The 24,278-nt window shown below is 41.2% G+C and overlaps 1 protein-coding gene across 2 annotated transcripts; it reads right to left on the bottom strand.

Annotated features, from left to right (window-relative positions):
* Positions 1-704: 704 nt before the first annotated feature.
* On the bottom strand, positions 705-23,159 carry COMMD7 (COMM domain containing 7). Of its 2 annotated transcripts, none has more exons than XM_011378260.2 (9): positions 22,883-23,022; positions 16,997-17,050; positions 16,795-16,897; positions 7,904-7,960; positions 7,787-7,824; positions 7,230-7,320; positions 6,865-6,914; positions 6,427-6,475; positions 705-5,811 (listed from the first exon to the last, which is right to left on the bottom strand). In XM_011378260.2, exons 1-9 carry the CDS (start codon positions 22,964-22,966, stop codon positions 5,735-5,737), a joined length of 603 nt encoding a protein of 200 aa, XP_011376562.1. In that variant the 5' UTR covers positions 22,967-23,022; the 3' UTR covers positions 705-5,734. The 2 variants fall into 2 exon arrangements, with proteins under 2 accessions (XP_011376562.1, XP_011376563.1); XM_011378261.2 differs by having other exon boundaries at positions 5,058-5,811; positions 16,997-17,047; positions 22,883-23,159.
* Between the last annotated feature and the right edge of the window lie 1,119 nt (positions 23,160-24,278).

Below are 24,278 nucleotides of genomic sequence, written 5' to 3' on the forward strand. Positions count from 1 at the left end.
TTCCATGGCTGAGAAATAACCTCTGATAACAATTTCTTTTATATCCACTTTATCCACTTAGTTTATTTCTCTGTAAACATTTTTTACAAGAGTAGATTCACTTTAATCTTACTATCTTGTAACCTGTTTTTTTTTGCTTTTACATCATGACCATGATCCTTTCTATTACCATCTTCTTCAATATTAGTTTCAATGGCTGCATGCTATTCCGTTAGATACCTATACCATAATATATATATATATAACTAATTCCCTTATTGCCCGATACAAGACTGTTTTCAATTATTTGCTAATATAAATTTTAGTTTATTTTGGACTAGTACATTTTATTAATCATAGGTTTACACATTATAAATCCCATTTGAATCAAGAGATGATATTTTAAGATTCCTCCTGCTTTAACACAGGGTAAAAAATAAAATATTCTTGGAAGTGTTTCAGTGGGGGTTTGATTTTGTGATACTTTCTAAGTTACATAGGTTCCGTTAAGACCTTTCTAATTGAAATTTTATGAAATGTGGATTATATCTCAGTAACAAACAAACAAAACCCTTTCTAGGACACAATAACTGCCATGTGTCCTCATGCAAGTGTAACCCGTGGTGTATCCTTTTTCTCAGACACTGGTGCAACAACACCCAATTCTCAGGGTGTCCTGAGTTTCAAAACAAGATGATGTATGTGAAGAAATGAATGCTGGAAACTTTAGTGATGTTCTTTATTCATAATTACCAAAGCAGGAAATAACCCTGTCCATCGGTCACCAGTAAAGATATAAAAAACAAAAACAAACAACAAACACACAACCGGGATGTATCCACACTATGGAATACAGGCCAGGCTTAAAAAGGAAAAAAAACTACTGACATGTCGATAACATGAATCTGGAAAGCATCATGCTCAGTAGAGGAAGTGAGGCACAAAAGACTATATACTGAATGATTCCGTTTACACAACATTCTGGAAAAGGTAAACTGTGGAGACAGGAATCGGGTCAGTGGTTGCCAGGACTGGGGGTGAGGAGAGAGGGCGGACTATAAAGACTCGTGAGGGAACTTTTTGGGGTGATGGATATATTTTATAACTTGATTGTGGTGGTGGTTACATGGTCGTTGACATTTATCATAACTCATCGAACTGTACTTTTAAAAAGAGTGAATTTCACCGATTATAAATTATGCCTTAATAAACTTGACTCCCCTCAAAAAAAAAAAAGCACACTGCTGTCCAAATACAAGGTATTATCCATCAGACATTATCCGTAGCACTTTTAGCAGAAATTCTGAAATGTCTTTGTGAAATATGACACATGTAAAAAAAAAAAAATACAGTCCAGAAAAGACCAAATACGCTCAGGAAAATATCTGTCATTGGGTTATCTCTCTTCTGAAAAGTCCATTTCTACACTGCAGTGAATGCTGTGTGTGAGGCAGCTAGCTAGTCCCACTGGGAAGCAGCTGACCACTTGGACTATTTGGGAATTTTCCTTGTCATCACCTGCTTTTTTTTTTTTTTTCTTAACAAAAATATCACTAGAGTAAAAAGAAACAACAGTGTCAGAACTGAACAGTGAACATCTTCCTCCAATCCCAACCAGGAGAGTCTTTTTTCCTCCAGGGAAAGAATACAGGTATTTCTGGTTGATCTTCTCTTGGCCTGACCATTGCCATCTTAAGGAACACTATCCTCCAAAAGTAAATAAAATATAAATAACCTGCAGCCAAAGACTAGGCTAACAGACAGCAGATTTCTAAGCAGAATAGGAACTATTTATTGAGAGTGAGCCGATGCAAAGAGGAAATGCTAACAGTAAGAAAACCTGCTCGAATCCCCCAGCAATGCTGCAAAATCCCTAACAGTTTATGGGCGGGCGGGCTCTGATCAAGGCTTCTTATTCAGTAGATTATATTTGTGACAACATTCCAATGCAACAAAGGGGCTGGAATAGTTCCTGGAATTCACAATAGGATCTGAACTATAGCAAATGAGAGTGAGGATACAATCTCCTTTTGATAGAAACAGGGTCTTGAAAAGACAAACTGTTGATTATCTGTGTACATAGTTTATTGCCCTACTCCCACAGGGCTCAGGGAAGCCCTGCCCATAGGAGGCGCTCCAAGAATGTCTGTGAATCTGGGAGCAAGTGTTCCATTACTCTTAAAGGTAGCCCTTGGAGGATGGGTGCCCAGCCTGGCTGCCTTACACTAAAGACTTATCTATGATCTATGTTAAAACCGACCAACAAACAATCAAACCAACTTCCCAAGATTTCTTCTTCTAAAGCCAGGCAAGTTTGTTAACAGTCCTGCCATGGAGGATCTACCACAGCCTCATTTCAACTAGCAATAGGGTCTATTACCAGGTGTGAGGGGGCAGTGGAACTGACTGATACCAAGTGTTGGGGTTACTGAGCTGAAAAATAAGTCTCTTATCAAGAAGCCCACAGGCTAGCAGGGAGGAGAATCCTGGAAACGATTATACAAGTTTGATAAAGAAGAGCTCACCCTTGGTTGAATAGGTATTGTGCTAAGTAATGTGCCCAATAACCCTGTGAGGCAAGAACTATACCCAGTTCACAAAGGGGAAATCTGAGGTTAGAGTCTTGCCTGAGGCCATACAGTTGGTAAGCATGGGGACCAGAACTGGAACCTGAGTGGTTTGACTACAGAGCCTGTACTCCTGGCTCCTGCAGCAGAGGAATGAAGGAGTCAGGTAGGCCCTTAGAAGTGTTCTGGACCTTACATCTTGAAGTGTGGGGAAGTGTTGTAGTCCCAAGAAAAGAAGAAGCAGATGGCCTCATGGCACCAGCAGTCTGGTAGACTAGATGCTCACTTTCTAGGGAGCAGTGGAGATGGAGTGGTGAAAAATGTATGAGAGCCAGGATGTGGGGCTTGGTGTGCTAAGTTTGAACTTTACCCTGGGCACTCTGCAGAGCTGTGTTTGGATCTGTTGGCTGACATGAGACTTGCCCATAAGAATGCTCATGCAGGAAACAGCTGGATTGTAGGAGCTGTGAGGTGATTGGTGGTGGGGGCGGGGGGTGGGGTGGCATCAGGAAGCCATTGTTGTGATCCAGGTGGGGCGGGCAGGCATGAATTGGGCAGTGCAAGGAGCTCCTTGGTCAGAATCTATCCAGTGGCTAGCTGGGTCCAACTTGCACAGAGACCCCTGGCTGGGACCAGCACTGGATGATGGTTTGCTGGGCTGAATCCCCTTCAGGTCTCTTGGGACCCCATGGCTCACAGGGCAGCACAGACCACTGGCCACTGACCAGTTTCATTTTTCTAGGCCTCCATCTCCCCATCTGTAATGTGAGTGGACTTAACTAGATTGTATTTAGGTGGCTTCCTGTTCTGACATTGTGATTTTTTTTTTTTACACTGGATTCTAATGGTCTAATGGTCTCAAGCACGTGAGGTTCTTGGAAACCTCGTGGACAGTCTTGGATGCTGTCCAAAGGCAACAATTTGCTCTTTTTTGGTATTGTGAACAGTAAACTTGCATAAATTGGAACAATCTCTATAAAAGTTGGTTTGGCACTGTGATGATTAACTTTGTGTATTAACTCCGGTGGGCCACTATACCCAGATATTGGTCAAATATTATTCTGGATATTTTTATAAAAGTGTTTTTTGGATGAGATTAACATTTAAAATGATGGACTTTTAAATCGGAATAAAGCAGATTCCCTTCCATAATGTGGGTTGACCTCATCTAATCAGTTGAAGGTCTTAGTAGAACAAAGACTAATTCCCCCGTTTCCCCCAGCAGACTGACTTTGGACTGTATCTGCAACTCCTCCCGGGTCTCTAGCCAGCCTCTCCTGCAAATTTCGGACTTAACGAGCCTCCATAATCATGTGAACTAATCCTTTAAAATGAATCTCTCTCTCCACGTACATGTGTGTGTGCACACACACTGTTGGTTCTCTGGAGAACCTAATACCGGCACTATTTACCAAAACTGCAAATGCTGGTTATGACCCATCCACATATCAGAATATGCTACCACCACAGAAAGAGATACAGACTCTGTGTACTGATATGGAAAGATCTCCAAGATATATTAAAAGTAGTTGTGTATAGTGTATAATCATCTGTGTAAACAACAAAAAAAGAGTACAAATTTTAATTCCTACTGTTTATATGTGGGGTAAAAACCCTCTGGAAAGGTACCTAAGAAACTATCAGCAGGGGTCACCTGTTGGAGGAGGGCAGTAGGGGAACTGCGTAACTGGGAAAGAGCACAGAGGGGCTTTTTGCTTTATTCCTTTTAATGCTCTTTGATAAATGAACATATTCTTTGACCCAGCAATTCCACATTCATATAGTTACCTTAAAAATGTAGTTCCATACATGCAAAATGACATAGATACAAAAACATTCAGTTTCAGCATTGCTTATAAAAGAATGGAAACGACCTAAACACTCATCAATAGAAAAATGGTTAAATAAATCATCCATTTGAAAACATCGTACATTTGGTACAAAGAATGAGGCTGCTCTTTCTCTTCTGATATGAAATGACCTCCAAGTGGAAAAAAGCAAAGTGCAGGATGCTGTGTGTGCAGTATACTACTATTTGTATGGGGGGAAAAAGTCAAACTCTATGCAAAAGCATGAAATATCTCCAGAAGAACACAGAATAAACTAGTAACCATGGTTGCCTCTGGGGAAGAGAACTAGGTAACTGGGAAATGGGAGTAAGAAGGAATTATTTTACACTGTATCTTTTGAATCATGGGTACATATTATCTATTTAAAAATTTAAAAAATTTCTAAGCAGGAAGGGAGAGGTAGGAGGAAGAGAAGTCCCGTGCTAGGTGGGGGTTAAGGTCATTTGAATACAAAGCACTGATATGTTCCGCTTTTCATGTTTTTAACCTGAGTTTCCCCTGAACTGCTCTTACAAATTCCAACTTCAGATAATAGCTAATTTCACTGAAGACTCGGTGCCTTCAGGAAAACCAGGAAGATAACTTTTTAAGATCAAAGCACTAGCTCTTTGCAAGGCAGATGACTCTTTAATCCATATATAAAGACAACTGGATGTAGACCTTTTCTTCAGAACTTTTTAATTCATCATCTAACCAACAGAGGTGGTCAGCTTGAACCCAAACAAGCTAAAACGGCCTCAAAAGGCCTGCCTCATTACAACATAACAGGGCAAAACTGGAAATAGAGTTTTGCCTCAGTTCTTTTCAGAGTAGACCAAGCATGTATTTATACAGATGCCCCATTAAAAACTGATTAGCAATGCACCACCACCACAACCATAGAGAGCAGAAATCTCCTTGTGAGCTCCCCATGTGTGTCATTCATAGTCTGCCTCTTCCTCCGCCATAAACAAGCCCTTGTTTTTTGTGGGGGAGGGTGATCGGGGTGTATATTGCACGATGGCACCATTTGTTTACTCTGGAACTTTGATGAGGAGGTGACTCAACTTATTTCCTTCCCTGAATCTGAGATGCAATAGCCTGTTTGAATATCTAACAAGTGTCCTGGGAGATAGGTGGTGGAGGTTCCCTTAACAAAGAGTTTACAAGGTAATTGTGTAGGGCTCTTTAAGTACTTAATCCTGTTGTTTTTCAGAAACCTTTGCACCTGGCTCCCAAGAAGCAAGCAGGGCCAAATCAATGCCCCACAGGCCGGAGTGAGGTGCCTCTCAGAGCAGTCACCCAAGGAAAAGGAAGAGGCAGGCAAGGGGGTGATTTGGAGGTGCAGGGGGGCAGAAATCAGCTCAAACACTCCATGCTGGTTCTGACTCGCTCCATCTCATGCAGGAAGCTGTAGAACTGAGGCAAGGTTAATTCTGGGGGGGAGAAAATTCAGCTTTAGGTAAATGTTTCCAATTCCAAAGAATCATCCAAGAAAATTAGTTTCTACCCAGAGTTTTTTTTTTCTTTTTCGACTTAGTACATCCAGGCAGCTCTTGATGGGTAACTGATTAAAAAAACAAAAACAAAAACAAAAAACCAACCAAACAAACAAAAAGAAACACCTGAGAGCCTTGAACAGAGGAAAGCTCTCTGGTCCATAAAAAAGGAGAGGTGTTTAAAACGACCTAACTCCACTGCACAGAGACGAAAGGCCATTACTCAGGATGTTCAATGTGACTTCTAGAGCAAGAGCTTCTTGCTCTTCAATCTTTGCCATCTGTCTACCACCCCCACCCCTACCCCCACATCTTCCCTTTTTCAGAAAGGCTCTTCAACTGTGGGGTCGCCAACCTGCCGATGGCTTATTAATGATCCTTGCACTATCTTTTACGAGAGGAAAGGCAGTGGTTGTAACACAGCTCAGTACTGACTTTTTTTTCTGGAAGGAATGATGTGTGAGCCCACTGAGTGAAGAGAACACAGAAGTAGAAAAAGTAGAACAAAGAAGCAGCAGAAGTAGAAAGGTTCAAATGGGTATCTGGACTCACCTATATACAAATTTTCAATTTGATTTCCTTTCTTAACCACCAACTTTAACTGATGGGGGAAAAAAAAAAAAAAACTTTAAATTAAAAGGAGAACTACTGGGGCAAAGAAATTCTTGAAACCTGAACTTTCACTTACATATCAAAGCATTGTTTCTGACTTGAGAGTTATACAGAAGCAGTCTTGACTGTCCACCACCAAAACTTCTAACAATACCCAAGATTACAGGAACAATCAAACTTTTAAGACTACCTGGATCTTATCAATCTGAAAGCAAGCATATTAGTGACCATGTCTTTGGCTGACTACATTGCTCTGAGCTATCTAAGGCACTACAGTGGAACATCCATTTAAATGGATATTTAAAGAAACCCAGTGTAGATTTAATAACTTTTAATCAAGTCAAAAATCTACCCATTTTCGAAGGTCAGAAGACTTACCTGTAAAAAAATACTTCCCACTTTTTCCAGTTCGCTGCTTCCAGATGTCACTATGACACAAAAGAGAAAACTAGTAAGTGGCTGGTTGAGGACCTACTCTAAAGACCCCAGTCTTGCAGGTTGTGCAGCAGTAGCCATGTGCGGGTGAGTATGAGGACAGCAAAATGTGCTTTTCAGGAAGTTGACTTATCAAGAGCTGTGGATAGCGACAGCTGCTGAATGTGGATGGCAATATAGAGAAGCAGCTGCTGGCCCCAATGGTCTTTGAGGACCAAGGACACCTCTTCCCATTGAAGTTATCTAAAAGCCTCTGCAACCCAACCCTACATCACCCAAAGGACCCGAGACTGGCTTTAACTAGTTACCTCCAAATTTCCACTCCATATCTATAAGCTGGTTAATCATCAGAGTTTGACCTATGGCCCATCGAGCAAGGGTAGGGGCATTCTGCTTCCACTGCAACAAAAGCAAAAAGCCAAAGTCATAACGATGGGAAAAATCCCCCCTCTTTGTTCTGCCCCCAACACAGCCATGTTTAGTTATTTATAAAGTAGGAAGAATGTAGAATCAAGGGTTGGGTCTATATGCACAGATCTGGGGGATGGGGGCATATAGAAAGGAAGAAGACATGTTTCTTTTCAGTCCAAGACTTAATCTAGGTTGGAACAACTGCATGACATTCATATTCAGTCAAATCAGAGGGATACACTAAAAAATGCACAAAAATTAGAGACACACTAAATAGTGCTATTTAAAAGCTGGATATATGTCATTTGCATGAAACCAAATGAAAAATATTAAGCTGTGGAAATGATATAAAATGATTGATGGTTTTTCCTTAGTTGGCAAATCCCATTTGTTTCTTTTTGTGAAATAAAAGCAAGCAATCTTAATTAACCTTGATTAAGAGGAATCATGATACCTTTTCGGAAAAGTAAGTGGCTTTCTCTTCACTAAGACCTGTAAGAGAATATAAGGAGACATTAATATAATAGAGCCACAAGGCCTGTCACCCTGAGCAACCTTGGTGATGACCTACCCAGAGTTATGAAATCAGCCTGGACCTGCTCGGCTGTGAGACTCTTCTTTAAGGCACCTGAGAAACGGGAAAAAATCAGTTGAAACGAGCAAATCGATTACTCAGTTGACAGTAAATATTTAATAAGCACAACCTATAGGATGTAGATGACAAAAGAATTATGCAAAGACTCAGCTCCAGGAAGATCTCAATCCAGCTGGAGGGAAAAGCACTCCTGAGACAAGTGGAGAACAAGACAGCCTGTTTTGTTTATTGTACAATGCAAGTGTGTAACCGCCCCTCCTCAAATTATGGAAGCCCTTAGAGACAAAAGAAAAAACTCTGTGAACTTGGGGATGGGGGCAACTGATCTATCTGATAAGGCCACAGATTCCTGGAGCAAAGTCGGGGAAGCTCAATGTCAGGCTGGGCTCAGGGGCAACAGTCTAAAACCGCATTGTGTAATACATAACCACTAAACGTGTGGTTATTTAAATTAATCAAAATTAAATAAAATTTAAAATTCTGTTCCTCAGTTGCACTTGCTATTTCGAGTGCTCAATAGCACATGTGCTGAGTGGTGATGGTTCCGGACGGTGTAGATTATAGCCCATTTCCATCTACATAGAAAGTTCTAGTGGACAGTGCTGCCCTAGAAAATCAGCTTTCAGGAGGTACACCCAGATGGACTAAACAGTTTGGCCTCTACACTTCACAGGTCACGTCCAAGGAGGCCACAGAACCTTCCCCTCAGAAGCCCTGGAACATATACCCCTATGGGAGCTGCTTTGTTCTGCCTGCAAGCTCCAATTCCTGAAAACAAAGCATTGCCAGAAATCTGGTCTTCTCAATGTTTAACCTGCAGGCTACAACCTAGAGTCACAATTTGGCAACCACTTAAAAATTTTTCCACTTCTTAGTCTTCTAGATGATGACTAATTAAACAATAAGAAGACATCCATCACCAACTCCAGGGAGGGCCCTGAAGTTATACCCTAAACCTGAGTCCCTACCCCCACATCACTCCAGAAAAACAATCTTAAAGGCTGTTATCCCCTGCAAAATAAACTAAGTAAACAAAGGGAGGAAATCTTTTATCTCCAAAATCAGACGGAGCAAGGAAGCCACAGGGAAATAAAAAAAGACAAGACCCCAGGAAACCTTGGCCATAAAGGCCCTCCAAAAAAGGGGCCACTTCCTAGCCAATCCAATTAACTCACAACTATCACACATACATACACTCCTTCGTGTATATCCAGCTCAAACCCGACACTTTGCTTGATGATCCCAAAGCACCCTGAAGTGGGTATTATTATTGAAACCTTTAATTTACCAGGAAACTAAAGATTAAGCTTTGCAGGGAGAAAATCTGGAAGAGGCACACAGTCAACAATTGCACTGTTAAGAATTTGCCCAACAGATACGACCCCCAAAGTACACTGAGATACACGTGGGAAGCTCTTTAGTAATGTCGGTAGTAGAGATAAAAAGTCGGGAAGGCAGGCTGCTTTCGGTGCATCCACACAGCAGCCTAGATATCACGGCGATTTTGTTAAAACTTAAGTCACACCATGTCTCTCTGTTCAAAATCCTCTAATAGTTCTGGTTGCGCTTACAGTAAAATCTGAAGCTCTTACAATGCCCTGCACGATCTGGTCTCCTCTAGAACTCCTAAGTTCTCTCCCTTGCTTATTCAGCTTTTCCTATAATATCCTCTGCAAGTTCCTACCTTCAGGCATTTGCCCTTGCAGTTCTGCCTGCTGAGGACACTCTTAAATAGGCACAGGGCTCATTCCAACACTTCCTTCACCTCCCCTTGAATCTTACCTCCAAAAGGCTCCCTGACCACTCTATTTCAAGTGCTGCTGCTCTTCGCTTGTACCCACACACTGCTGTACTTTTTCGTATTGCATTTATAACCACACAATTTTATGTTATATGTTTATTGTCAATTTTCCCACAAGAATATCAGTTCCATGAGAGGAAGGATTTGATCTCTTTTGAGTACCACTGTGGCCCAAGCTCCTAGAAAAGAGTCTGGCACTGTTTGTTGGTTGACACTCAATGAAAACATGCTTAAAGAATCCATACAAGGGAATACCATGCAGGCTTTAAAAAGAATGAGGTAGCTCTTGATGTGCAAAATGTAATTAAACGAAGAAAAGGAAAGGTAAAAAATCAGCACAGTATGATTCCTTGTACATAATAAAGAGGGTATACTGTATACATTCTTATTTACAGCTTTAATTATATCCTTATCCAACAGCTAAGTAAGCAGATGTAAGACACATTTCTTCTGAACATATCCACAAAAACTTAAGAGTAGACATCTTTGGGAAAAGGGATTGGGTGGGACTTCTCTTCCTTTCTGTTATTTAAAAATTTTCTAGCTGCATGTAGGTTTTTTTCTTTTTTTTTATGTGAAGGTGGTAAAATTGTGAGCCATTTTGTTTCCTTTCTCGTGCTTTTCTATTATTAAAAAAATGTTATTTACAAAAAAAAAAAGCAATTTAAATAAATTGCCCAGGGCCACAACAGCTGGCAAGTAGCAGAGACAAGTAGCTTATAGGCCAAGGGATCCCTAAACCCAAGCTCTTTCTACATCAGGTCATTCTGAGATGTTGTTCCAGTGAAGCAATACCAGGCAATGAATGCCTGGACAGTGACTGACAACAAAGGCTCCCAACCGCAGGGACCAAAGGGCAAGCTCTCCATCCTGCCATTACCTTAGGCAGGAAGGAGCCATACTTAAGTTTATTTGCGTCATGCTAGGCCTCAGGCCCTTAATTCCTTCCTTCCATCCATTCATTTTTTTTTAATAGAGATACAGTTGACACATAACATTAAGTTTAAGGTGTTGATTTGATACATTTATATACTGCAATACGATTACCATAACATTAGCTAACACCTCTATCACATCCCATAATTATCCTTTCTTTTTTGTGATGAGAACATTTAACATTTAGTCTCTTAGCAATTTTGAAATTTATAATACAGTATTGACTATAGCTCTTAACTTCCTTTTCAGCTTTCTCCTTTGGTGATTCCTTTGTCTTAAGCACAAGACAGTCCTGCAGCCCAGACCCTATACCAAACATAAAACTGCGTGAACTCCATAGCTGGCATTGCCAGAACATCACTAGGTGAAATTTGAGAATGTTCTTCTTTAAACACAGACAGACAACTATCTGGGATAGTTTATGAAGGCAAACCCTTCGTAAAGAGTATGGGGGAAAACACAAGTATATGTAGGAGTGAGCACTTCAGTTTTGTCAGGAAATAGGAAGAAAATAAGCAAACATTGTTCTAGCCCCAAATCCACGTAAACTTATTCAGTGTAATAAAGGAAAACCAAGGAATAGAACTAAGCCTTGGTGAAAACTCCTGCAGGAGGAAGATGGGAGAGGATGGTAGCCTACATTCATTCAGTGATTCCTACCCTGGTGGTTGACCAGTTGAATTTACCCCTGCGAGGCTCAATGGGGAACACAGGTCATGGTCACTGTGCGTGGATTTACTGTGCACCCGCTATGTGCCAGCACTGTGCTGGGAAACATTGATGAACCCAACGGGCAACAACCTCTGCCCTCATGAGGTTTATATTCTATTGGGAGGAGACAGACCGAAACAATAATGTAAAAAATAAGTAAACCATGTGGAGTATTATAAGGTGAAAAGTGCCATAGAGAAAAGTAATAAAAAGGAGTAAGCCTGGAAATCTTGGGTAACGTAGTTCTACAGCTGATTAAATACCATTTGTAACTACTGTCCAATGCTGTTTTTTTTTTTGCGCAGCCAGAAAGAACTCTTTTGGGAGTGGGGAAGGGGAATTATCACTTTTAAAAAAAGCATTAGTTAGTGAGCACCCACACAGACAGACATCTTGCTAAGTTATTAAAATAAAAACAGGCCTAACAAGTGGCCCTATAGCCAAGTTATCTGTAATCTTGTCCCGGAAACAACTCGTAATGATAATGACAATCATAATATCAGCAGTGGTACAGCTACCATTTATTGAGCACTTTATATTTATTATCTTTCTCCATTCTTGTAACAATGTATGAGCTACTTAGCATAAGCTCTGCTTTCTCCCTAAAAAAAAAAAATAATAATTCTTAGAGAGGTTAAGTAATTTGGCTCAAGGTTTCAGAGCTGTTAATTAGCCATAGTGACAAGTAAGCATACAAGGACCACCCAGTAATCAAATGCAATATAAGGGTCAACTATAAACAAAATGTGTGAGATAACGGGAAAATCTGAACACTGGCTGCATATTTTAATTTTAGATATGATAATGGCATTACGATTTGATAAGGGTTTGAAGAATTCCTTTATCTTTTAGAGATACTTAAGTAAGTATTCAGGAATTCATTCATTATGATATGATGTCTGAGAGATTTAGATTTGTTTTAAAATAATGCAATTTGGAGAGCAGAGAGGAGAAGTGGGTGGGGTACAGAAGAAACAATTTGGCCACGGGTTGATAATTGTTGAAGTCAAGTGTTTTTAAGAATTACATACTAAATAGTAAAAGAATACCATAAGAAATCCACTAGGCTTTCGGCCAATCAAGGGAGGTTCTAGCTCAGGCTTTTCCACTGTAAGATCTAAAGCAAGTTACTCCCCTTCTGTTAGGGGTCTGCTTCTTTATCTGCAAGACAAAGTTTAGACTAGATCAGTGCTTTCCATAGCTTTTACCTGACCCTCCCTCTGCCAAAAAAAAAAAAAAAAAAAAGTTCCATGATTAACTGTTTCAGATACTGGTTAAGCAGGTTTCTTTACTGTAGGATTTTTCAGAGACAAAGATATGTTAATGTATGTGAATCTCCAAGGTTCCAAGGCTGGAGAGGTGGGAAGAGAGTATTTCAGACCTGTCTGACCACTGAAGTCTTTTCTGAATGAAGACACCAATTTGGGGAAGACTGATCTGGAGGGTTCTTGAGGCCCCTTCAGTGCTAATAAGCTATGCTTCTACAATGAGGTCTTACTGCAAAGGCAGGACCGGGATGAGGGGAGTGGAAGAGAATGAAGGTCTTACATTTCAGATTAGATTGGAAAAGACCCTGAAAGCCAAATTAAGGACTACAGACTTCATTATACAAAGTAAATTGTTGAGAGAAGTGGCAGGTTCCAAGTTGCACTGTAGAAGGGCAAAGTAGAACCTGAATGAGAGAAGAGAGGTGGAGATGTTACCGCCACAACAAGGCATGGAGAGCCAACAAACTTGCTCTGGGATGGCAGCCTCTGGGCCTGGGGAAAAAAATGACACACAAAGGCCAAGGGATGAGGAAGCAGTCAAGAGACTTACAAACTACAATGTCAGATGTGAGGAGACGCTCTGGAAGAAATGGAGAATTCAAGCAGGAAAACTCTGTAGGAAAACTGTCAGATTGCACGAGGACAAAAAGAAGAGTGAAATAAACGAACTATTGAGAGCTAACTGAGAAGAACAGCAAATCTGAGACTTCAATTCTAGAACTTGAAAAGCTTGAAAAGCTTTGGGGCATTACATAGTCAAGAGGTGAATTCAGATCCTCTCCATTAGCTGAAAGAAAGTTTTATCTCATAATTCGATATTGAGGTATGGGGCTGAAACTAACTGAACTATCGATATATAAAGCTCAAGTTTAGCAAGTACTGTATTAAGTGCATTACATATATACTCAATTATTCCTATGCCACCACCATAAACTGCTCTTATTAGTCCATTATTCAGATAAGAAACTGAGGCTTCAAGAGGCTGATTTGTCCAAGGTCAAATAACTACATTAGGTATCGTGACCAACAGTCAAATCCAGTGAACCTGCAAAGTCCATGTCTGGATTGGTATAGTATAAGTTCTCAGTATTCTCTGCATCTATAGAAAACAATCTTCTATAAACAGTGATAATCAATTCTGCTTGATAAATATACATCCAACATCCCCTGGGAGACGCACAGGATCTCGCAAATTCAGTCCACCTCACCCAACATGTACTAAGCACCCGCTCTACGCCATTAGTTTTCTTGTAACTGTAGCTTCGGAATGTAGCACATGACTTCAAGAAACTAGCTATCTGTCAGAGCCATGAGATAGACACGTACAAAGCAGTATGAACAATAGAAAAGTAAATGATTATGGTTCAAATTGAGTGGCAGATAAAAATACCGTATCTCAGTGGGTGAGAGGAAAGAAATACCGTATCTCACTGTGGACTCAAGTGGTTTAGGAAGGCTTTCTGAAAGAGGCGGCACAGGGGCTGCGGCTCAGGGGCTGGGAAGAACTCGAGGCAGACTGACAGGATGGACTGGGGTGGGGAGCAGAGATGAGAAAGATAAGAAAGAATGGAGGCAGGGACGCCAGACAGAGGTCTCCTGAAAATCAGTGTCCATGACAGCTGTTGCGAAGATGGATCTCTACCTGCAGGCAAACCCATTCCCACAGGTGTAGTCTAGACAATGAGAATAAAGACTGCTGGTTCTGTACTCGGAGCACCTTCCCTACAGAATGCTCACATACAGTGAGTACACCAATGTGCTAAGGATGTTCACTGTAGCAGGTTTTTTGTTTTTGTTTTTTCTTTTTTTAACATCCCCATGAATAATCTATAACTACCAATTTGTACTTCTTAATCCCTTCATCTTTTTCATCCAGAACTCCCCACCCCTCCTTCCCATCTGGCAAACATCGTTTTCTTTTAGGAGTCTGTTTCTGTTTTGTTTACTTTGTTCTTTAGATTCCACATATAAGTGAGATTAGGAGATTCTTTCTCTGTCTGACTTATTTCACTTCACATAATTCCCTTTAGGTCGATCCATGCTGTCACAAGTGCAGCACTGTTTCTAAGAATGAAAAGTCAGAACGACTAAAATGGCCAGCAATAGGAAATGGATTAACTAAAAGATACTTTCAGTCCAAGATACACTACAGCCAACAGAAGAATGAAGTTGATGTGCAGAGAGCTCCATGATGTACTAGGTATGAAAAAATGCCAGCTGCAGAGCAATTCTATGGTTTACTAACACCTGTGAAAAACAAAACTACATGAATGTATATGTGTATGTCTGTCGGTATTCGTAAAAACATAAAAGGACATACGCCAAAATTACTGTGATTATCTCGAGACAAGAGTGGGATGACAGTAAAAGGGAATTTTCACTTTCGACCCTATAGAGCTCTACAGTGTTCTAAGTTCGCAATGAAAATTTACTCCTGTGTTAAAAAGACTACAAGTTGCCATCCAGCCCTGTGGTTCACATGCCTTTAACCTGCCATGAGGGCAAAGAATACAAGAATCACACAAACAGGATCATAAATTTCACAGCTGGAAACCTCGGGGATGATTCAAACTCCCAGAACCTCTGGAGGAGAAGACTGGGCAAGGAGAGGATCTGAACTAGGGTATGCGAAGGTACCTGACAGTACCCCAACTTTCAGTGAACTGATGGGCTGAAATCTTGGGAAAATCGGCTTATTACTGATTTTTAAAATGTACAAACCAGCGATGCTGTTTTATCTCCACTCGGCCTAGTCAGCATGTATTTGTTCTTTAAGACTGGGCTCAAATGTTGCTCCTCTTTAAATAAAATTAACTTTTAATTAAATTGCCAAGTTAATTCTAGCAACTTTTTAGATAATACATAGCCAAAAATAAACAATTAAAACAACCTGCAGTTCTACTACACAGATATAGCCACAGTTAAGTCTTTCTCTTTTTCTTTCCTTCTTTCCTTCCTTCTTTCCTTCCTTCCTTCCTTCCTTCCTTCCTTCCTTCCTTCCTTCCTTCCTTCCTTCCCTCCCTCCCTCCCTCCCTCCTTCCCTCCCTCCTTCCTTCCTTTTCTTTCTTTTTTTTACAAAAATAGGACTGTGGTAGAAAGCTTTGTAAACTACTATTTTTATTAAACAGTATATTGTGAAAGGTTTTCCAAATCATTACATTTTCTCAATAGCATTTTTTTAAATTACAACATAGTTTGAAAAAAAAAAAGGAGCAACTTTTTACTGAGGTGTACTGTGCTAGGCATTTTATTTACATTATTTAATTAATCTTCAAAAGCCCCCCCCGCCCACAAGCTTAGATGGGGTAAACATGTTAAGGAGGGACTGTTGCTAGTGGTTGGGGGAGATGGGTACCTTGCCAAAGTCAAACTACTTATCAAGTGACAGACTGGGACTCACAACGAGGTCCATCTAACTCAGAACTGTGAATTCTTGACCGCCAGGATGTTCCCCAGAAAAAATGGACAATAGCTCCTTAGACCAATCACCAGCTGCAGCGTAATTTGACTGTTTCTGATTTTTCTCTATCATATATCATAAATAGTGCTGTGATGGACAGCTAAACCTTTGTGATCACCTCCCCCACCGCCGGCTAGAAATTTCCTGACTACTCTAAGCACTCTGCTTCTGGAATGTCTGTGGCAAAAGACCTACCTATCTTTTTAATTTTCAATCCATTCCAATATTTTTCTAAAATACAATGAAAATTAATTCCTAGAAATAAGAAATGAAAAAACACAGATAAAATACCAGCCCCAAATGGTTAAAAAAAGTTTATGTTATATATATTTTACCACATTAAAAAAAAATACAAGCCCCAATTAAAAAATGATTAGATTCAAGAGACTTTGTCAAATTGCTACAAAAATTTCTAAACGCTTACTCTCAATTTCTGTGCTTATTGCGTAGAGGACCAGATAGCAGTTTGGGGACTGAAGCCAGGATGCAGGCTGTACTTTGAACTGTACCTCTATTATACCACACCAGGGTTATCTGTTTACCTGGTTCCCTACCTAGACTGAGACCCGCCCATGTCTGGTTCACTACTGAATGCTCTGGCTCAGTGCCCAGAGCACGCTTGTCGACTCTGTGGACTGAAGGAATGTTCAAGTAATGTCTCTGACCTCAGCTGCTGAGAGAGGCTACTCACCATTTGGAACCAGAAGGAGGCTTTTTACGATGCTTCTGAGGGGGCCAAGGCTGATCTGATTGGTGGTGGCAAATTCAGAGAGCTGAGCCAGGAATCTTTCTACCTGCAGAGAGAGAACAGCACAAACCAGGCCTTCACTTTCTAAGCATCTCAGGACTACAGACCCACACTCAGGAACTCTACTTATCATAAAATACTTTACCTCTTTTGGCTCAGTTAGGAAGTGAAAAAGCACTTCTGTCAGGGCTGAGAACTGCTGTGAATAGAACACAGAACATCAGTAAAATCCTATTCCTGGTCAGTGTTCCCACATCCCATCCAACTATAGACCCTTAAGAGAGGAAAAAAAAAAAAAAAAAAACACCAGTGTTGATACTTGTTTCGATCATCTTAAAGTTAAAAATAGTCACAATACCCACCACCAGTGTCAATATATCTATGTCACTATATTGTCTGAAAAACTTGTATATTTTATTTGGATACTTGGGAGATACACATGTGCACACATACATCTCAAGAGTCCAAATATACACGAGGAAATACATACACGGCCTGAAAGGGAAATTCACTGGAACACTGGAATATTAATAGCAGTTACTTCTTTTGTTTATACTTCCACGTATCATTCAAACATAAGCCAATCCAAATATGTAATTTCTCCCACCCCCACACGTAAATGGTAACATACCATATAAACTTTTTCTCTACCTAGCTTTTTAAAAGCAGCTACTTTTGTGTGGTGAGATTTTGGGTGATTTTTAATTTCTTCTGTTTTGTCTGTCCATATTTTGTTTTTTTTCACCCATAATAAACATGTGTGTATATACTTTATTGTTTTATTACAATATTTAATATATAATAAAATGGTAATGTTTAACACTTTATTATATATTGTCTTAGAACAGCCTCTTATTCTTTTGTACATGTAAATCTTCTCTTTATTGGTATTGTAAAGGACTGGATGTTTGTGTCCCCCAAAATTCCAGTGTTGAATTTATTACTGTATTTGGAGACAGAGCCTATGAGGAGGTAACAAGGGTTAAATGAGGTCAAAGGTGGGACCCTAATCCCAAATGGCTGATGCTCTTGGAAGAGGAAGAGACAACAGAGCTCTCTCTGTGTGAGACACATGTCGTGTGAGGATGCATGAGAAAGCAGCTATCTGCAAGCCAGGAAGAGAGGTCTCACCAGGAACTAAATCTGTTGGCACCTTGATCTTGGATTTACCAGCCTCCAGAACTGTGAGAAATAAATTTCTGTTGTTAAAGCCACCTAGTCTATGGTGTTTTGTTATGGTGGCCCAAGCAGATTGAGACATTACTTTCCCTTGTTTCCTCCCAATGGACAGTGTGGGGCACAGTGGGGAAAGTTAAGACGCAAGAGTTTAAAAGACCTAGATGTGAATCGGTGTTTTTGCTACTGACAACTCAAGTGACCTTGGAGAAGTCATTTAGCCTCTCTGTGTCTTAGTCCCCATAGGGAAAACAAAAGTAATAATACATAGCATCCAGAATATACTAAAGGTAGCATACGCAAAGCCTCTAGGCTAGAGGCAAATGTTAGCAATTATCATGGCCATAATTAGTCACTATACCATTTGATCCACCTTCCTGAAGCAATACATTAAAAAAAGATTACATGCAGATACTTTAGCTCAAAGTCTCCAAAGTTGTACATGTGACATGATTGCCAAATGCACCTGCCCCTTTTGCTATGTCCCACTAAACTCCACACAAACTCCTGGCACGGCTCTGTATTATTTTATTCAAAAATGTATTGTTTTAAAATTAGTCTTCGAACATATAAAAAATATGTGCAAGGTTTTGAAAAGATCCAACTAGCATAAAAGATTATAAAATGTCTCTTTTCCCCTGCCCCTACCTCAGTCCCACTCCCCAGTTATTGCTAACACCTCTCTTGCTTTCCCATTATTTTATACTGAACCCACTCTCTGCACCTTGCCTTTTTAAACTCAAGTGAGCAGATATAAGTCTACCCAGCTCTTTTCACAACTGCATGACATTCTATTATATAGTTAGCATAATTTAGCTTCCTGGAGATGGCCATTAGTGTGTGTGTGTGTTTTGTTGGTGTTGCTATAAACAATCCTGCAATGAATATCTTCCCATATATTTCTTTGTGACATATGTCTATAAGATAAATTCTTAAAATGCATCCTAGGTCAAAGGATATATGCATTTTGAATTCTGAAAAAATGTTGACAAACTGACTTATAAAGAAGTTGTACAGATTTACACTCCTACCAGCCAATGGCATAGAAGTGTCTGCTTTCTCAAAACTTTAATATTCCCAGGAAACATTTTAACCAAGGCTGATCCAGGGGTGGCCTTTCTGCAGTATTTATGATAGCGGGTATTAACCTTACCTAACTGTTGATTCTATAGAGTAAAAACAAGAACATTCAGGACTGGCTTGAGAATGTATCTTCAAACTATTTGTTAGTTTTTCATTAATAATAATAACATTATTATTATTATTATTATATTATTTTGCTGGAAATCGGTGGAACTGTCAAATCTTTGGCCAACTGCATTTCCTATGCCACCCAGCACCTTCTAAAAAATAGGACGGCTGAGGAGCTTTCCAACTGCTTTTCCATTTCCAGGCCCCAGCCTAACATTCAGCCTAACACTCCTTGTGAGGTCTCATCCCCCACCTCGCCTCTTTAGAGGGGCCCGAAGCTAATCTGGTCCTTAGGCTGCTACACACCCACATCCCTATCTCCACTCCAAACCCTCCTACTCCTTCAAAGCCCAGGCCAAGATACCAGACACTCCCAACAAAAAAGGGACCTACCCAGATTCTTCTGAAGCTCCCTTTTGGAACCTCACCTGGGGGCACTTAGAATTTTCAATCTTGATAAGGAACAGGAACAGGAACAAGTTTTAGCAGAGAAGGTTCCTTGTATGGCTTTGTATGGTCACAGCAACTTAATTATTATAAGGAAACAGTTTCAATTGAATAAATCTTCCCTGAACACTTTCTCCCATTCTTTGCCTTTGTACCAGCACAGATGTCTCCCCCTGGAAAGCTCACCAGCCTCTATTTGAAAAATCAAAATCTTAACTATTCTTACCAGTAAACATGAAAAGATGCTCAAGGTCACATTCTAGAGAAATGCAAATCAGTAAAACAAGGAGATACCAGGTTTTTTTGGTTGTTTTTTCATTTATCGGATCTTTAAAAATAAAAGTCTGATGACAGGAGTGCTGGTGGAAGTAGAAAAAAACAGAAATGCTCACTGCTGATGAGAGGATAGACTAGGGCAACATTTCTGGAGGGCAATTTAGCAATCTGCATCTAATTTTTAAATGATCATACCCCTTGACCTAGTAATTTCACTGCAAGTATACCCTTCAGACATGTTCAAAAAAATAAACTCAGACACATTTACACAAAGCAGTTAGCTGACAGCATTGTTCACAAAAACAAAAAAAAACTGAAAGCAATATAAGTGTCTATTAATAGGAGACTGGTTAAATAAATTATGGTAGATCCATTTCAAGGAATGTCATGCAATCCCTTTTATGTACAAAAATTTTTTTATGAGATATCTAAGTATGATGGCAGATACAGACTTTTTTTCCTATAGATACACAAGAAACTATTAAAATGATTTCTGGGGACAAGAGAAAAGAGTTTTAATTTTATACCTTTGAATACTGTTTGAATTGTCTAACGTGTGTATGTTGCTTTCATTTATAGCTAAGTGTAGGCCATGTTTTTCTTTACATTTTTCTGAATTTCTTCTCATAATCATTCTAAAAGTGATTATTTTATAAATCCACCCATTTCCAAGGTTCCACATGACCTAGGACATCAGAGAGCACATTCAGATACACTTAGTACTGTATTTCATATCCATTTTCTGACCTGCCCTAGTGAGTCACAACTTCCCCAGCACAACAGGCCATGTCCATTAGTCTTTGTAAACATCACTGGGTTCGGTGGCTAGTTGGTGTATAGTTGGCATTCAGATAAATATCCACTGAATGAGCAATAAATGGTGATGCCTATGTTAATACAATGATTCTTTTTTTCTCATTGGGGCCTAGGCCTCAGATCTCAAAATAAATTCAGCTAATAGTGGGTACCAAGAGAAGTTTGATCACACAGCAATAGGGGAGAAAATAGCCCAAAGGATTCTGGTAAGTTGCTTACCAGGAAAAAGCTTTCTGTATTAAAAACAAAGGTAGAGGTTTAGACTATGTTTCAAGTTAGAAAATGAGTCAAGCTCTGACCTTAAAGGAAGTGGTTTATATTTTCTATGACTTCCAAGTTGGAGGTAACCTTAAGGATTAACCTACAATCCAGTAGTTTAAAGCTTCTTTTTTTAAATTATAGTAAGCACACAATATTATATTAGTTTTGGTGTATGTTTAAAGATTTTTACAGTAGTCTTCCTTATTCCCTAAATGGAAGTCTTCCAGAAAATGCTGACACAAGTAAAAACTAAGTAAAAACTAAGCTACCTGGTTCGGGAGATCATCTACAAAGCTCCGTTCTAGTGTGTTTAATTCCGCAGGATATGAATGAAGTCAGACATCCGGTCTTGAATTCCTGGCTCCACTAATTCTGGGCTGTCTGACTTTAAACAGGTCTACTTATTTCTCTCAATCATTTTTCTTACCTGTAAAATGGGAATAAATAACGCCTAACATTTAGCGGTTATACATAAAGCACTTAAAATAGTGCCTGACACATGGTACATGCTCAATAAATGATAGTTATTTTTATTTAACCACTCTGTAATTCAGTATCCTCACCCGCAAAATGAGGATAACAATACCGACCTTGTAGGGTGGTCACAAGGGCTCAAAGAGTTAACACACATAAAAGCACTTAGAACTGTGCTGTCCAGTATAGTGGCCACTAGCTAGCTACTTGTAACCACTTAGCACTTGAAAAGGGCTAATTTGAGATATGCTATAAATGTAAAATGCATACCAGAATCAGAACTTAGTACCAAAAGTAAAATATCCCAATGATATTTTTATATGAATTATAAATTGAAATAATATTTTGACATAGTGGATTAAAGAAAAAATATTAACTTCTTTTGTTTTGATTTTTAAATGTGGCTGCTAGGAAAATGTAAAGTTAGACATGTGATTTGCAATTTATTTCTACTGGACACAGCAGCCTGAAAACCTGACTGGCATTATAAGTACTGTCACCATTACTTTATGAGAAAACAGTTAAGTTGTGGGAGATCTGAGATGAAAGAAAAAGCCACACTCTCTTGGGAAGTTACAATCAGCAACAGAAATGCACCTTTGCAGTGGTGCTGAGAAGTGTCACTTTAAGCTATTTATTTTGGCTGTCTTGGTGGCATGAAAGAGGCATCCCAACCAGCGCAGGAGCAGGAAGCCTCCAAGGTTGACTGGCTAGCACCAGTGGCCTGCGAAGGAACAAACCGGCTTTGCCAGCTTCACTACCATCAAGGCCGGGCCTTACACAGTGTAGGGAATATATGGTTTCTTTCTTTGGGGACTATCAGGTATCCATTTCCCTTAACTGGGAAGCGGTTTATGTATAATCGCAAAATCAAGGCCGGGCCCTGCACAGTGTAGGGAATATATGGTTTCTTTCTTTGGGGACTACCAGGTATTTCCCTTAACTGGGAAGGCGAGAAGAGAATGTCATCACCAGCGTCCTCTTTGAACCCCCAAACTTAGGCTTCCAATGCCCTTTTACTTCAGTTCCCCAAACTCACTTGAGGGTCATCAAGACGCCCCTCAGTTTCTCTTCTGGGACCCCTCAAACTCTGCTCGTTCCCAGAAGTCCCCCAGTCCCACCTCTGGGTCCACCAAACGCCTCTAAGACCCCTCAGCTTGCCCTTAGGCCTCCCGACACCCCTTGCCTCCCCAAACTCATTTCAGACCCCAATTCCTCTCAGCTCCTCCCAGAATCCTCCTAAAGCCATAACGCACCCCGAATGTTGTTCGTTCTGGTCTCTCCGGGCGGCCCTCGGCCTTACTCCCAGGCTCCGCCTCAGCCCTCCCGGCACCACCTCGGGCCCTGCCCCGCAGTCCCCCAGTACCCAGCACCTGACCACCGGGCCCACCTGCGCGCCCAGCTGGTTCAGCTGCTGCATGTCGCCACCCACAGCCTCGGGCACCGGGTCCTGCATGCAGTGCAGGCGGCCCATGGCGTCCTCCTGGCTCCTCGGGCCCCGCAGCTCCCACTGCCTCCCCGAGCTTCCTCCTCAGCCGCCGTCCGCCTCCCCGCGCTTCCGCAGCCGCACTTTCGCCACGGGCCGGCCTCGGCCGCCTCCGCCGCGGCGCTCCTCCCCCGGCCGGCCCGAGTGCGGGGCGGGGCGCCCTCGCCGAGCCGCGGACGCGCGCGGACTGTGGGCGTGGGGGCGGGGCGCCCTCATGGACACACCGGGGTCCCCCGCCGCAGGGCGGGGCGAGCTGGGGGAGCCGCGGACGCACGCGGCCTCTGCGCCCAGTGGAGGTCCCTGGGGCGTCCAGTGGAGGTCCCTGGGGAGCCCAGCAAACTCTGGATTCCCGATAGGTTCTCCCTCTGGGTGACTCCGGGGCGCAGCTTGGCCTTTCGGAGCTTCAGTTTCACTATCTTTAAAATGATCCCCGGGGTGGCTAATCTTAAAACGTTTAGAACATAGCCTGGCACACAGTAAGTCCTCAGTCAATGGCTAGCTGCTATCATTATCACCGTTATTACGCATTCAGCACGTATTTATTGCATGCCTACTAGATACCAGGCCTTGGGGATAGAGAAATGAACAACCAAGGCGAGTGTCCCTGGGAGGGCTTACATCACAGCAGAGTAGTAGGTCTCAAACTTGGGCTTACATCAGCACCTCTCCGGGGGCTAGCTTCAAAGCCATTGCTGGACCCCACCCACAGAGTATCATTAGAAAGGCTTGGGGTGGGGCCTGATAATTTGCATTTCCAACAACTTCTCAGGGACCACGCTTTGCGAACCTCTGGAGTGGAGGAAACCGACCCAAGGAAATGCAAGGACTGTGATAATGCCAGGGAAGGCAGTGGTCAGGAGGGTGAGGGGAAATGATTGGGACAGTGATAGTCACTGCAGTCCCTGAAACACTTTAACCTATATGCTCTCTTCCAAAGGACCCCTTGAATTCTCCAGGTTATTACCCTGATTGATGCCCATTGGACAGAAGAGAAATCAGAAGCATGCTCCCTGCAATCTGAGCCCCAAGCCCAAGGGGGCTTCACTTACCCCTGTGCCAGACTGAGGGTATGAAGGGGGTGCCTCAAAACCTGGGGTGGGGGAGTGTGGGGAGGGCTGGCTGGCTTTCTCCACCCGGCTTTTTTCTCTCCCCTTACCTAAAAATCCCTTGTGGAAGGCTATGGATAAAATGTCTTATACCCAGAGGCCAAGCTCCTCCCCTTTAGTCATTATTTCATTCATGCATTTATTAAACGGATAATATTGAGTGCCTACTGTAGGGCAAATGCCATGACAGACAT

This window comes from Pteropus vampyrus, unplaced genomic scaffold (assembly GCF_000151845.1).
Source record: "Pteropus vampyrus isolate Shadow unplaced genomic scaffold, Pvam_2.0 Scaffold336, whole genome shotgun sequence".
Classification (NCBI taxonomy): Eukaryota; Metazoa; Chordata; class Mammalia; order Chiroptera; family Pteropodidae; genus Pteropus; species Pteropus vampyrus.

Excerpts from the sequence above, each read along its gene's own strand:
- COMMD7 (XM_011378260.2), bottom strand. The coding sequence starts at position 22,966 with ATGGGCCGCCTGCACTGCATGCAGGACCCGGTGCCCGAGGCTGTGGGT. Across the intron at positions 17,051-22,882 it reads TGAACCAGCTGGGCGCGCAG|CAGTTCTCAGCCCTGACAGA; the intron begins GTGGGCCCGGTG and ends TTCTATTCACAG. Across the intron at positions 7,321-7,786 it reads CCACTTACTTTTCCGAAAAG|TGGAAGCAGAATGCCCCTAC; the intron begins GTATCATGATTC and ends CTTTTGTTGCAG.